The sequence below is a fragment of the Elephantulus edwardii genome, unplaced genomic scaffold (assembly GCF_000299155.1).
Source record: "Elephantulus edwardii isolate Elephantulus edwardi_28Jun2011 unplaced genomic scaffold, EleEdw1.0 scaffold00195, whole genome shotgun sequence".
Taxonomy (NCBI): Eukaryota; Metazoa; Chordata; class Mammalia; order Macroscelidea; family Macroscelididae; genus Elephantulus; species Elephantulus edwardii.
In genome coordinates, this window is record NW_006399945.1 from 3,018,700 (window position 1) to 3,031,171 (window position 12,472).

At 44.5% G+C, this 12,472-nt stretch overlaps 1 protein-coding gene across 1 annotated transcript in view; it reads left to right on the forward strand.

Moving 5' to 3' along the window:
• ANK1 (ankyrin 1, erythrocytic) overlaps positions 1–12,472 on the forward strand; it is a 131,392-nt gene that overhangs the window by 51,582 nt on the left and 67,338 nt on the right. The window contains exons 4-9 of the mRNA XM_006897006.1: positions 6,103–6,201; positions 7,045–7,143; positions 8,216–8,401; positions 9,517–9,615; positions 10,217–10,315; positions 10,609–10,707. Coding sequence (XP_006897068.1) covers positions 6,103–6,201; positions 7,045–7,143; positions 8,216–8,401; positions 9,517–9,615; positions 10,217–10,315; positions 10,609–10,707 — 681 coding nt within the window. The remainder of the gene's footprint in view (positions 1–6,102; positions 6,202–7,044; positions 7,144–8,215; positions 8,402–9,516; positions 9,616–10,216; positions 10,316–10,608; positions 10,708–12,472) is intronic.

Consider the following 12,472-nt stretch of genomic DNA (forward strand, 5'->3'; position numbering starts at 1 on the left):
GAGCAATGCTGTAGCACAGAGTAGAACAGTCCCATAGGCTTTCCCAGGCTTAATCCTTAGTCGTTCTTCCCCTTGAGGAGCAGCTGGTAAATTCAAAACGCTGACCTTCCTTAACAACCAGGTGCTCGACCACCGTGCCTCCAGAGCACCTTTACTTCTCCAGTCCCTCTTATTTTTCCTTCCCCAGCAGGCCTTCCTTTTTCCAACACCAGATGTATTTGCTTCTCTTTCTGATTGCCTTGAACAGCACTCTCTCCTTCTAGGTGGCTTCTGGCCTGTGCTAACGTCACACCTCTCACAGCAGGTGGTTTCTGCCCGTGTCAATAGATCATAAACACCAGTGACCAAAATTCTGAACCTGTAGAGTTATGAAATTGATGGTCTGCCGTGGATTGAAAACTCAGCTTTATTACTTATACATGTCTATCTTATTTGTTTAGTAAACAAGATGCCACCAGCCTTTCAAAGCAAGATGAAACAAGAAAGTCACTTCCTTTACTAACCTGAATAGAATTTCCCCGATGCCTGCTTTAGTCTTCTCTTCCCATGTCACTTCCCCGTTATTTTCCTCTTGGTTTTCCTTTCCCCCAGCCTCTCATTTTCCCTTTGTTATTTATTAACTGTGGTCTCACAGGCAGTCTCAATAGCAATTTCACACAGCAAACAGTTTGCCGCCTCTCAAGCAGAGCACACGGAAGAGCAATATGCAGGGAACAGATATAATTTATGGTTATGAAGTGAGCTACCATAATATTATGAAGGTAGAATCATCTCTCGAGGTAAAATTCTGTAATTTTCATGTCATTTCCCAAACGTGAAAAGATCTCTCAGCACTTACTGGTAAAATAAACTAAGTTGCTTTTTCTGCATGTGTATGCATTTTCCCCACCCTCCCAACCCATGACAGATACCGATTGCTTCTACCCTGCTCCTTTGGTAGATGAGAAGGATGCAATTATTTCTTCTTTGGATGCTTTCTCATACCTGGCTGCAAACAGCATACCATCTGACGGGCTCGGCGTGCGCCAGCGAGCTCTCACCCTGGAATCCTCCCAAGAGCAGCACAAACATTCTGCTTCAGCACTTTTACTCTTTCTGAATTTCCCCCTTGGATTGTTATTTTGCATGTGAACACTTGGTGTATCCTTTTTATTTATAGAAATTTTATAAACCAAACGTGGTGTCGGAATGCCACACAGAGGAGGGGAGAGAGAGAGAGGAGAATCAGAAACTGTGGGCTACGGAAGAGTCATAACAGATTGGGGAATTGTAATGAGTCTCCCAGGCAAGAGAAAGGTTTTTAAAAAGAAAAAAAACCGCAAAAACTTAAAAACCAGAAAACAATATAGCTTCCTAAGCTGTGCTTAGAAATTTTAAAAGCACAAAATGAATTTGTTCTCTCTCTCTCTCTCCCACCTCCTCCCCTCAGAGGCCTGAGCTCAGCTCCAAAGTGGTTAAGCAGCCCCGCGTGGGGAGGGCTTCTGCTTCCATGAGAGAAAACATTCTCACTCCAGCTTTCTATCTTCTCTCCATTTGGATACCCCAAGCGCCTCTGCAGCCATCCTCTCTTCCATAAGCCACATGCTGAAGGAGAGGCCGAGCCCCAGGGGCTCCCCACACCTTCCCCTGTGGCTCCTCAGATCCAGGCCAGGCTCTTAACCTGTGCAGTATGTCGAGTGGAGGGAGTGGCCCATTTCTCAGGGTCTTCCCTTTGCTCTTCCTCCTCACCAGTGCTTTCTGCAGTCCAGATGTGGACAACGCCATGAACTAGAAGCACAACTAGGGCTCCACATCTCCCCAAAATGAGTGAACCTTCCTCCCTTCGTAGCTAGAAGGGAAGCTCTGTTATACTTCGATTTCAAGCAGAAGGGATCGTCTGAAGGCAAGAAACCCGTATCTTAATCATCTCTCCAGAGTCTCTAGTCTGGTGCCTGACACACACCAGCTCAGCAAGGAGCATGGCATGACTTCTTCATCTAAGTCGGGAGACCAGAAAATTCTGCTTAGAGTTCTGAATCCTGAGTACTGGGGCATCATATGGTACTAGTAGCCCTGTTGCATTTTATACAGTGTGTGGTTTGGACCTAAATGCCAAAGCCTCTAAATGTAGGCTCTTTGGCCTTCTGTGAAAAATTATTAATTAGCACCTACCCACCCATTTCTGGCATTTGCTCTTTTGACTGACATTTGGGGAAGAACTCTTTTGTTTGTCAAGTGAGACTGAAGGAAAAGTAAAAACACAGCTAGAGCAAACCACAGACAAAAAACTTATACTTGGTCCAGATGATGTTTTTAAGACGCAAGGTCCCTTTGCTCATCTTTGGTAAGGCTGCCCTCCTCCACCTGTGGACATTAGAGCAGCAGTGACTCATGTCCATGGAGTTGGGCCCCTTATGTTGCCCAGTGACTCCCCAATGAGGGAGGTTTGCTTCCAAGTCACAGTCATTGACAACCCTGTGGAGCCCAGTTCTGCCCTGACACCCAGAGGGCATCATGTGTCAGAATCATTGACGGCAGGTCACAGAGGTCATGGCCCATGAACTGATTTTGAAATCTCTGCTTGCCTGATCTGTGTTTCACAACAGAGATAGTGTTTATGTAGCTTCATTTAAAACTATACACTGTCTAAACGGAAAATAAAAAAGTTGCTTGATGTCTTTGCTTCTTAAGGAGCATAGGGACAGATGGGTCCAGTTATGGCTCCATTTTCTCCAGCTTGTCTTACGTGTGTGAATTCATTAAACAGGGCCAGTCCTGCCTGACTCTCCCTACACAAGTTGGCAGTGTGGGCCCCCTTGGTCAGACAACCCTCAGATAAAATGCTGACATTCTCAGCACATGGCAGGAGGCCTGGCCTGACAAGAATGTTATTAACCTGGACACAGACAAAGGATGCTGGTCTAGCACTCTTTATGAATTGTCATGAAATACTCAAGATTAATTTAAACAAGGAAATCTGAACAGTGAACTCACTTTCTTAGAACCTGCCTGTTTTCTTAATCTCTTTTAAACATTTTCTTTCATATTAGTTAGCTTATAAAATTCATATACATAGTGTTTTATTCATGTACATTGTGTTTCACACATTCCTACATTCACATTGTGTTTTCTACAGTCATTCATATACATTGTGTTTTGTAATTTTGATCATCATTGATCTATGCCTACAATTACCCTGTCATTTCAGGTCTTCATTGAATCTTTCCATCCTCATCTGCCCACAAAATACTGTTTAACTACTGATTCTCTCCCTTCCCATTTTCTATTCCCTTACCCCATTGCCCCCTTCCTGTTCCCCTTTGGACTTTTATTGTTGTTGTTATGTGCTGTCGAGTCGCTTGCGACTCATAGTGACCCTATGTACAACAGCCCTAAACCGTGCTCTATCCTGTGCCAATCTCAATGCCTCTGACACACCCATCCCGATTACCCTAGTCACTGAATCAATCCACCTCATAGAGGGTCTTCCCCTCCTGCGCTGTCCCTCTACTCTACCCAGCATGATGTCCTTCTCTAAAGACCTATCTCTCCTTACAACATGTCCAGAGTATGTCAAGCGAAGCCCCAGAATCCTTGCCTTCAAGGAGCAGCCTGGTTTAATCCTCTCTACGATGAATCTGTTTGTTTTCTTGGCAGTCCATGATACATTCAATACTCTTCTCCAGCACCACAGCTCAAAGGCGTCAATTCTCCTTCTGTCCTCCCTAGTCATTGTCTAACTCTCTGATGCATAACAAGTGATTGAAAAAACCATGGCCTGTATCAGGCGCACCTTAGTCTCCAGAGAGACACTGTTGCTCTTGAGTACTTTAGAGAGGTCCCTAACTGCAGACTTTCCCACCGCAATACGTTTTTTGATTTCCTGGCTACTGGTGCCAAGAGTGTTTACCGTGGAGCCGAGCAAACTGAAGCTGTGAACAATCTCAATGGACTTTTATACACATCTTATTAGTTGTCTATTTTCACAATAATCGTCTTATGCAATATTTGTCCTTATAAAACAGAGTTAATTCAGCATGATGATCACTTGTATTGCTTAACCCCCACCCCGTCCTTGTTGTGTACCATCAAATTGGATCCAACTGGCACAGAAGAAAATTGCCCATCCTTCTCTAGCAGAGCATCTGGTGGATTCGAGCCACATGCCTTCAATATTGCAATGCAACTTCTTGCCACTAGGCCACCACCAGAGCTCCCTTGTATTGCTTTTTATTTCTTCAGAAGTTTAGTTTAAGCTTCTCAGTCACAGGTCTTGTTTCGTTCTAGTGTTTATGTTCCCTGACTTTTCTCTCTTATTTAGTGACATCTTCTTCACCTACTTTGCTTATTGACATATTTGTTTTTCTTTGCTACTTCTTATTCCATTGTATACTCATTTTTTCTTCTTTTCTCTTTATTTTTCTCACTTATCATCTTTTTGTAAATTGTTTTATTGTGATTTTAATGAAAGTTTACAGAAAGGTTGGGTTTTCATTCATTCATTGCACATTTTCCTCCCTCCCCTCCTATCCCCCTTCCCAGTCCAATGTACTACTTGTTCCAGGTTGTTATCATCGTTATAATGCTTAATCATACATTCCTTTCAGGCAGTCCTTCCCCTCATCTGCTCCAGTGAAGTGTTCATTCTTCCCTACAAGCATTATATAGTTCTTTTTATTAACAACCCCCACCTTCTGTACATACTTCTACCTGTTCCCTTTCTATTTACTACTTTCTTCATTCTCTTCCCTTTTCCTTTTCTTAAAAAAAAAATTAGTGGAAATTTACAAATCATACATTAATTTCTGTTCATTAATGTGCTTAATTTATTACAACGTCTAATGAACTCCTTATTATGCAAAACCTTTCCCCTCCATTCTCCTGTCATTTTCTCTGCCTCTTTTAGGCCTCTTTTTGGTCCACATGTGTTACTCAGAACAGCATCAGGACCACCGAGGCCTCTGGCTTCACCAACAGCACTGTATTTACTCTGCAAACTTACAGGTTGCAAAGAGCCAGAAGTCTAAGGAAGACTAGATCTTGCCTGGTAAATACACTGTGTGTCCTGAGGAGTGCTGGCCACATGCCAGGCCAGTGACAGGATGTTGTGCCTGCACACAGCACAGTAGATGTTGAGATATTTTTCTTCTTTCAGTGTGTGTGTGTGTGTGTGTGTGTGTGTGTGTGTGTGCGCGCGCGCGCAAGGAAAAATTTTCCCTCTTCTCACTTTTAGGACTATTTCAAGATCTCTGAAAGATCAGGAACACACATATGTGCTTCTATCTATAAAGAAAGTCTATTATCTTACGTTTCCTCCTCTCCTGCCCCCAGTTTCTACTAAACACTGTCCATCACAGGTTCTTTTTTAATTTTTTTTATTTTACTCTGATTTATTTACAAAATTTGAATACATTGTTTTTCACAAAAGATCCTTCCCATTTCCTTGACCTCACCGACCCATCAAATTGTACAACCCTATGATTAACACGCTAATCCCCCATCCTCACCCCTCTATTTCCACCCTCCCCCCCAACCCTGGATCCTCATACTTATTCTACAATAATGGTTTTACACATTATTTGTCATGTGGGACTTAGTTAGTTCACTCAGTATAAGGCTTTCTGTCCCTCCCAAGTTAGGTAATAATTTACAAAATCATTGTATGAATGTACCACAACTTCTCAATCCACTTGTTTGTGGTTGGACATCTGGGCTGTTTCCATGTTCTTGCGAAGGTGAATAATGCTGCTATGAACATTGGTGTGTAAAAATCTCCATTTTAGCCTCAGTTCTCATTTTCTTGGGGTATATTCCAAGCAATGGAAGAGCTGGGCGATATAGAATGTCGATGTTCAGCTTTTTGAGGAAGCACCTGACAGCCTTCCAGAGTGGCTGTACCATTGTACATCCCACCAACAACGTAAAAGAGTTCCTGTCTCGCCACATCCACTCCAACATTTATTACATGCTGTCCTGTTAAACTTTGCCTCTGGAGTGAGGAGGTATCTCATTGTGGTTTTGATTTGCATCTCTTATTGCCAGCACCACAGGTTCTTTGACAATTTCTTATGATGCAGATCCAAAGGAACCTTCTTCTGCTCCCTCCCCTCTGATATGTTTCAGAAAGGGAACACGGCCTTGCACATCGCTGCCCTTGCTGGTCAGGATGAGGTGGTACGAGAGCTGGTCAACTATGGCGCCAATGTCAATGCCCAGTCCCAGGTAATAGTTCCTCTGGCTCCTCGACTGGAGGACACCGCCATCCCTCTTCATTTTCACTCTGTTTCTCACTATCATAGTAGACATGTTGACTTTGGCATTTGCACACAAATACTGTGGTAGAGTCTTGATTAATTAACAGCATGTTTCTAAGCAATGATGACGCCCACACCAGTTGCTGTTGAGTTGATTCCAACTCATGGTGATCCCATATGTGTTATAATAGAACTGTATTGTAGGATTTTCAGTGGGTAATTTTGGGGGAAGTAGATCATCTTTTTTCCCCCCAGAGCATCTCTAGATGGCCTTGAGCATCTAGTCTTTTGGTCCAGAGCCAAACACATTAACCATTTGATCTGTTGACTCCAGGTGGTGAGGAAGCAACTTTCTTATTTCTTCATGCTTAGACTCTCCACTCTATTAAGCATCCTGGGGTCAAGTTATTGTGAGCCCCATCTCATTCAGTAGACCAGCCAAATAGACACTTAATGAAGGCTCATCAACAGAGAGAAACTCTGTGATGTGTGGCAAGGGAGTGAGTGGTGATGAAGAAGAGAAAGGAGGGATAAAAATGGAGGAGAATGAGAAAGAGGCTTGAGGGACAGAAACACAAGCTTCCATGGAGTCTCATCTCCACCTTGTGGCCTTTTGCAATAAACCTAGTAAGCCACTTCAAAATGACAATGAGTTTTCACAACTGGACACGTCGGTGAGGATGTTGTGCCTAAGACTAGGTGACAAGAAGATGAAGCGAGAGTTGTCCTCAAGTTTAGGAAGTCTGTGCCAGTTTTAGCATCTTTCACTATTGCTGATGGGTTTTAATGACTTTTCCTTTGTGCTTTACAGAAAGGCTTTACACCCTTGTACATGGCAGCACAAGAGAATCATTTGGAAGTGGTTAAGTTTTTACTGGAGAATGGAGCTAATCAGAATGTAGCCACAGAAGTAAGTACATTGGAAGAGGCTTTGCCACCAGAAGTCTTCCAGGTGGACGGCATTACTGTTGAGTGATAGCTTCTGGGGAGATGGCTGGAGCCTCATCCTGTGGTCAGTGTAGACCATTGCGGGGTGTTCTCTACCTCAGGTTACTGCACTATTTCTGCATGCTATGAGGCTTTGCAAAGGAGCCCGAGACAGTCATGTGTCTTGAGGAATGCCCAGACACATGTCCAAGAAGCGACATCAGGGTCTACTGTGCCATTCCCATCATAAGCAACACTTAAGATTCTACAGGATTGTGTGTTTGTGTATGTATGTGAGGACAAGTCTGTCTTGGTCCCCTTGCCATGAACCCACCCTATAATACTGGACAAGCAACTTTCACCTCTAATTTTGAGTCTCACCATTTGTTAAAAAATGCAATTTGGATTAGATCATGGCTAGGACTTCTCCTGACTCTTAATATGGTATGACTCAATGATAACATTATTCTTATTCTGCTTCATAAGTTCCTGGGGTTCTGTAAACAACTGAGTAGATTGATCACACCAGCTTATGATAGAATTCTCCAAGCCTAACATGGTTTCTGATGTCCAGTAAATGTCCAATGTTTGTAAAGATGAATAAATGCATGATGATTTGCCTATTGAAGGTACTACCTTGGCACCAGCAGACGGGGTAAGAAGGAGCGCAGGCAAAGAAGCAGAAAAATTTCTCAAAGTATTTGGCTGGACTGGGAATCATTATAAAGGGTAATATGTAGTTACATAGTTTATGAACAATTGAAAAGCTAAGTAGGACTAAAGACAAATGACAGGAAGCCTTGTAGGATGGCTAGTTGCAGTATGGCTCTGTAAAAGAATGGGGTCAAGCAAGGCTTCAGGGAGGAGGTGGCATTTAAGCCGAGCTTGAGGGATGAAGAGGAATGTGAACAGCAGAGAGCTGGAGGAATGTCATATCAGGCTGAGGTCCTGTGGGGAGCTCGATCCCTGAGGTGTGAAAGTGTGTGTCCTGCTTTGAGGACAGTGAGTGGTCAGATATAGTCAGAGCAAATGTGTCTTTCCTCTCCTCTGGCCAGGACGGCTTCACTCCCCTGGCCGTGGCTCTGCAGCAGGGCCACGAGAACGTGGTGGCACACCTCATCAACTACGGGACGAAGGGCAAGGTGCGCCTCCCCGCCCTGCACATTGCAGCCCGCAACGATGACACTCGGACGGCTGCGGTGCTGCTGCAGAACGACCCCAACCCGGACGTGCTGTCCAAGGTGAGAGCTGGGCGGAGGACGCGAGAACTCCACGGCCTGGTCCACAGACACACAGGGGTTCAAGAGCACCACCCAGTCCCGACCATTTCTGGGGACAGTGTAAAAAGCTGGAGGAGGTCATAGCCCAAATCGTAGATTGTCCTATGAAACTGAGCATAGCATGCATTTAGAAGAACCCCACAGGGCGGACCCACTTTATGTCCTTGGTAAACTCTGGAGGTAGTTTTCATGGCAAGAAGCAGGGAAGTTTCTTATCCATCTAAGTGTCCAGGGAGGGCAAGATGGGTTGTGGTCTGGATGGAGCCCCAAAAGGAGCCTCCTCTCCTCCTGCCCCCCACCCCCCATTTCCTCCCAGCTGCCTTCACCTGGCCGCCCCCTGGTGGCAGGAGATGGAAATAAGAGTATGCAGGTGCTGGCTTCTGGCAAAAGAGGTTCCTCCAAACATCCAAGGGCTGGGACAGTCAATTGTCTGAACACTTGGTCTGATGTTCTGAGACACTGGAATTGTTAACTGTAAGCTTGGATGATTAATTACATACATTTTAATCACAAAGGATTTGCAAGGAGTTTGTCACATGGTTCCCTCTACTCCTCCACCCATGGTCTCTTGGTTTCTCTGGAAAATGGCTAACTGGACTAGGTTTGGTTTGAAGTTACGGAACAATGAGGAAAATGGACCCAACAAGAGTCAGAGTTCTCCCTTCGGCAGGCCAGCCGAGTCACCAGACCCTTGAGGGGTTGAAACAATCTCTAGAATTAAGATCATGGGCCACAGAACACTTTTCAATAAATAATTAAAATCTCTTTGTTCAGGTAAATGGGCCCTACAGGATTTGAAGTCATCCTAGCTTGTGATTTTTCTATATAAACCCTGAGGCAGATTACTGGGGGGTGGGAGTCCCTAAGAGGCGGTATCTAGCATTTGAATACAATTTATCACAAAATCATTCTAGTCCCTAATCCCTTCAATGAATATTCCCATCGGTCAAAATCTGCTTTATGTTTAGAGTCTCTTGTTCCTACTAATTTGTTCCTATTCTGTGGGATGATTCTGTGAGAGAAACAACCGAAAATGACATATGACAAGTGTTTTCCTTACTCTCTTTTTCCCCCAGACGGGATTTACCCCCCTCCACATCGCAGCTCACTATGAGAACCTCAATGTGGCCCAGTTACTCCTCAACCGGGGAGCCCGGGTCAACTTCACACCACAGGTAATGCTTTCTGGAAGCTTGTCCTACACGCTGTGGGGAAGAAGTGGCATCTACAGCCTAGCAGTCCCTAATTCTCACTTTACATTTTACCAGTGCTAAGAAAACACCTATGGGCAAAATGGTCATGGACAGATTTCTGCCCATCAGGTTTTTTCCTATTTTACTGTTGTGAAGAGGAAAACTTGGAGAGGGGGTTGATTTTCAAATAGATTAAGAGTCGGGTGGCTAGCAAAAAAGCTGTTGCCTTGAACTCGTCAACTGTTCTATGTGAGAGACATGGCTGTCTGTTCTCACAGGAGTCTCATATAAGCTTCAGGAATCCTGTAGGACAATTTTGCTCTGCCCTGAAGGTTGCTGAGTTAGAATCTGTCTGATTTTGGTTTGGGGTCTTTGTCCAGTCAACTCAATCTCTGGGAGACTTAGCCAGCTTTATGTGATGAACCAGTGGACTATTTCTTAGGTGAGGAAGGTCCTAACCATAGGTGTGGAGTGGCTTCTTTGCAGGGCTGGGGACAGGAAGAGGCATGAGGACTGGGTGTACCACAGCTGCATTCAAAGCAAAAGATGTAGGCTCCTGACTGCTCTCTGCATTTCCCCGCAGAATGGCATTACACCGCTGCACATAGCTTCCCGCAGGGGCAACGTGATCATGGTGCGGCTCCTGCTGGACCGGGGAGCCCAGATAGAAACAAGGACCAAGGTAGGTGCCAGCGAGCTCAGTGGGAAGGCCAGGAGACGGGGAGTGCTGCCTTCAAGAGGCTCACACGGTGTGGAGTGGGGCCTCTTGGTGACCTAATTAGGGAAGTGCCACCAGCGTCTTCTGCAGCCTGCAGCACTTGCCATAGGAGAGCAGAATAGACTGCCTAAGGGTGCTGGTTCTGAAGGACTAGCTGTTTCCAGTGGGCTGGGGAGGGTGCTGCAGGCAGGCTTCCCTCCACACAGCCTCTCATAAGTGCCTCTTGGGCTTTCTGTTTCTGACTCTGTCTTTTAAAGGACGAATTGACACCTCTCCACTGTGCAGCTCGGAATGGGCATGTGCGAATCTCAGAGATCCTGCTGGACCACGGGGCGCCCATCCAAGCCAAAACCAAGGTGTGTGCCTCCGTCCTGGAAGGGACGGCTTTGAGGCCAGGTTCCAAGTCAGGCAGTGCTGGGATCAAATCCCATTTCTGTAGAATGCAGATGATAATGCTACTTAATGGAATAGTGTGAGTAACAGTAACCACAATGCTGTCACACTGGAGTATGCTTTGTAGAATTCTAATTATTATCTAGATCATGCCTTTTCCCTGAAGGGTCAGCTATTAAATATTTTAATCTTTGTAGGCAACGACATTTGTTTCCACATTCAATTCTGCCAATGTAAGATGAATGCAGCCATAAACAATATGTAAACTAATGGCTGTGTTCCAATAAAACTTTATTTACAAACACAGGTAACAGGCCAGATTGTTGTGGGGCCTGTAGCTTGCCAACCATCCATCTAGGTCAATCCCTATCTTTTTCATCCTGGCTCCAGAAAAGGCAGATCCCCAGAGCTATTCAGGTTGTAAGAGAAACCAAACACTCTGAGAAGTGTTAGGAGTATGGGCTAGACAAGTGAAATAAATCAAAACAAAGTGGAAAAAATACTTCTCATCTTTTGGTTCTAATGTGACATCTTCCTGGGCTAACGCAGACTACACAACACCACCTGTACCTTCTCCAGGGCCACTGTACCCTTCTTTGAATTTAGAAGACTTGCCAAGTAGCACAGCAGAAACCAAGCCCATTCATGACCAATGAAGTGATTGTCTGTGAGCAGTTCTCTGTCACATAATTGCACGACAATCAAATGTATTTCCCAACAAAGTATCATCTGAGTACTCAAGTTATTTTTCATCTGAGGCACATTTCACATTATCCAGGCTGGCCCTTTGTATGCATGCGTGTATTGGGTGCTGGTTTGTAGTTCTTAGTTCTTTCTGACTCCATATATGCACAGTAGAACTGTATCCTCCACTAACGCTTTCATTTTGCATTTATCTTCCCATCCGCTGCTTATTTGCTTTGTAACTCTGAGCTTATCTCTTATTCTATCTGTACCAGTTTCCTGATCTAGAAAGCTCTACACCTGTTTTCTGGAACTGTTGGGGTGATCAAGTGAAATAACGTCTTTAGCAGTACATATAAGTAAAAAGTCCTTGCATAGGTGAAGACAGAAGAACTCTTATCACCAGTTATAATAATGTTGCTGTTATGTGCATTGAGTCAGAACTGACTCATAGCTGATCCTCCAGTGAGTTTTTGGAGGCTCTAAATTGCACAGGAGGAGACTGCCCATCTTCATCCCATTGGGCAGCTGGTGGATTTGAACTGCCTGACTTTGGGTTGACAGCTTAACTCCTTAACCTACTTGGCCACCACAGTACCCTCAATTAGCAATTCTCAAATTCTTTCCACAGAAGCCCTGTATTTAAACTTACATAAATGTCCCTAAGTTATTAAATTATTTGGATTATCCAAATTATTAAAATGTGGCTTAAAAAGATGTGTTTTATTGAAAACTTCCAGCTTTTCAAAGAATTGGGGAATATGGTGTGTGACCTCTCTAGAATGCAATTAGTGGTAACTGCTATTAGCAGCCATCCAGTCTGATTGTGTGTCTTCCTTGCTGAGAATATTTCTCTCCGTGTTCACTCTCTGAAATCTGAAGTCTGAGTTCCTTAGCTCATATAGCTTTCATGATGAAGCTGCTACCTACCTGTTCAGCCCCAGCTCCAGGCTCCCTATCACACCTTACCTTCTTAAGACCCATACGGACCCTTGAGTCCTCCTAGGATTGCTACCTCTGTGGCCTTGTGGCAAACTGTTCCCT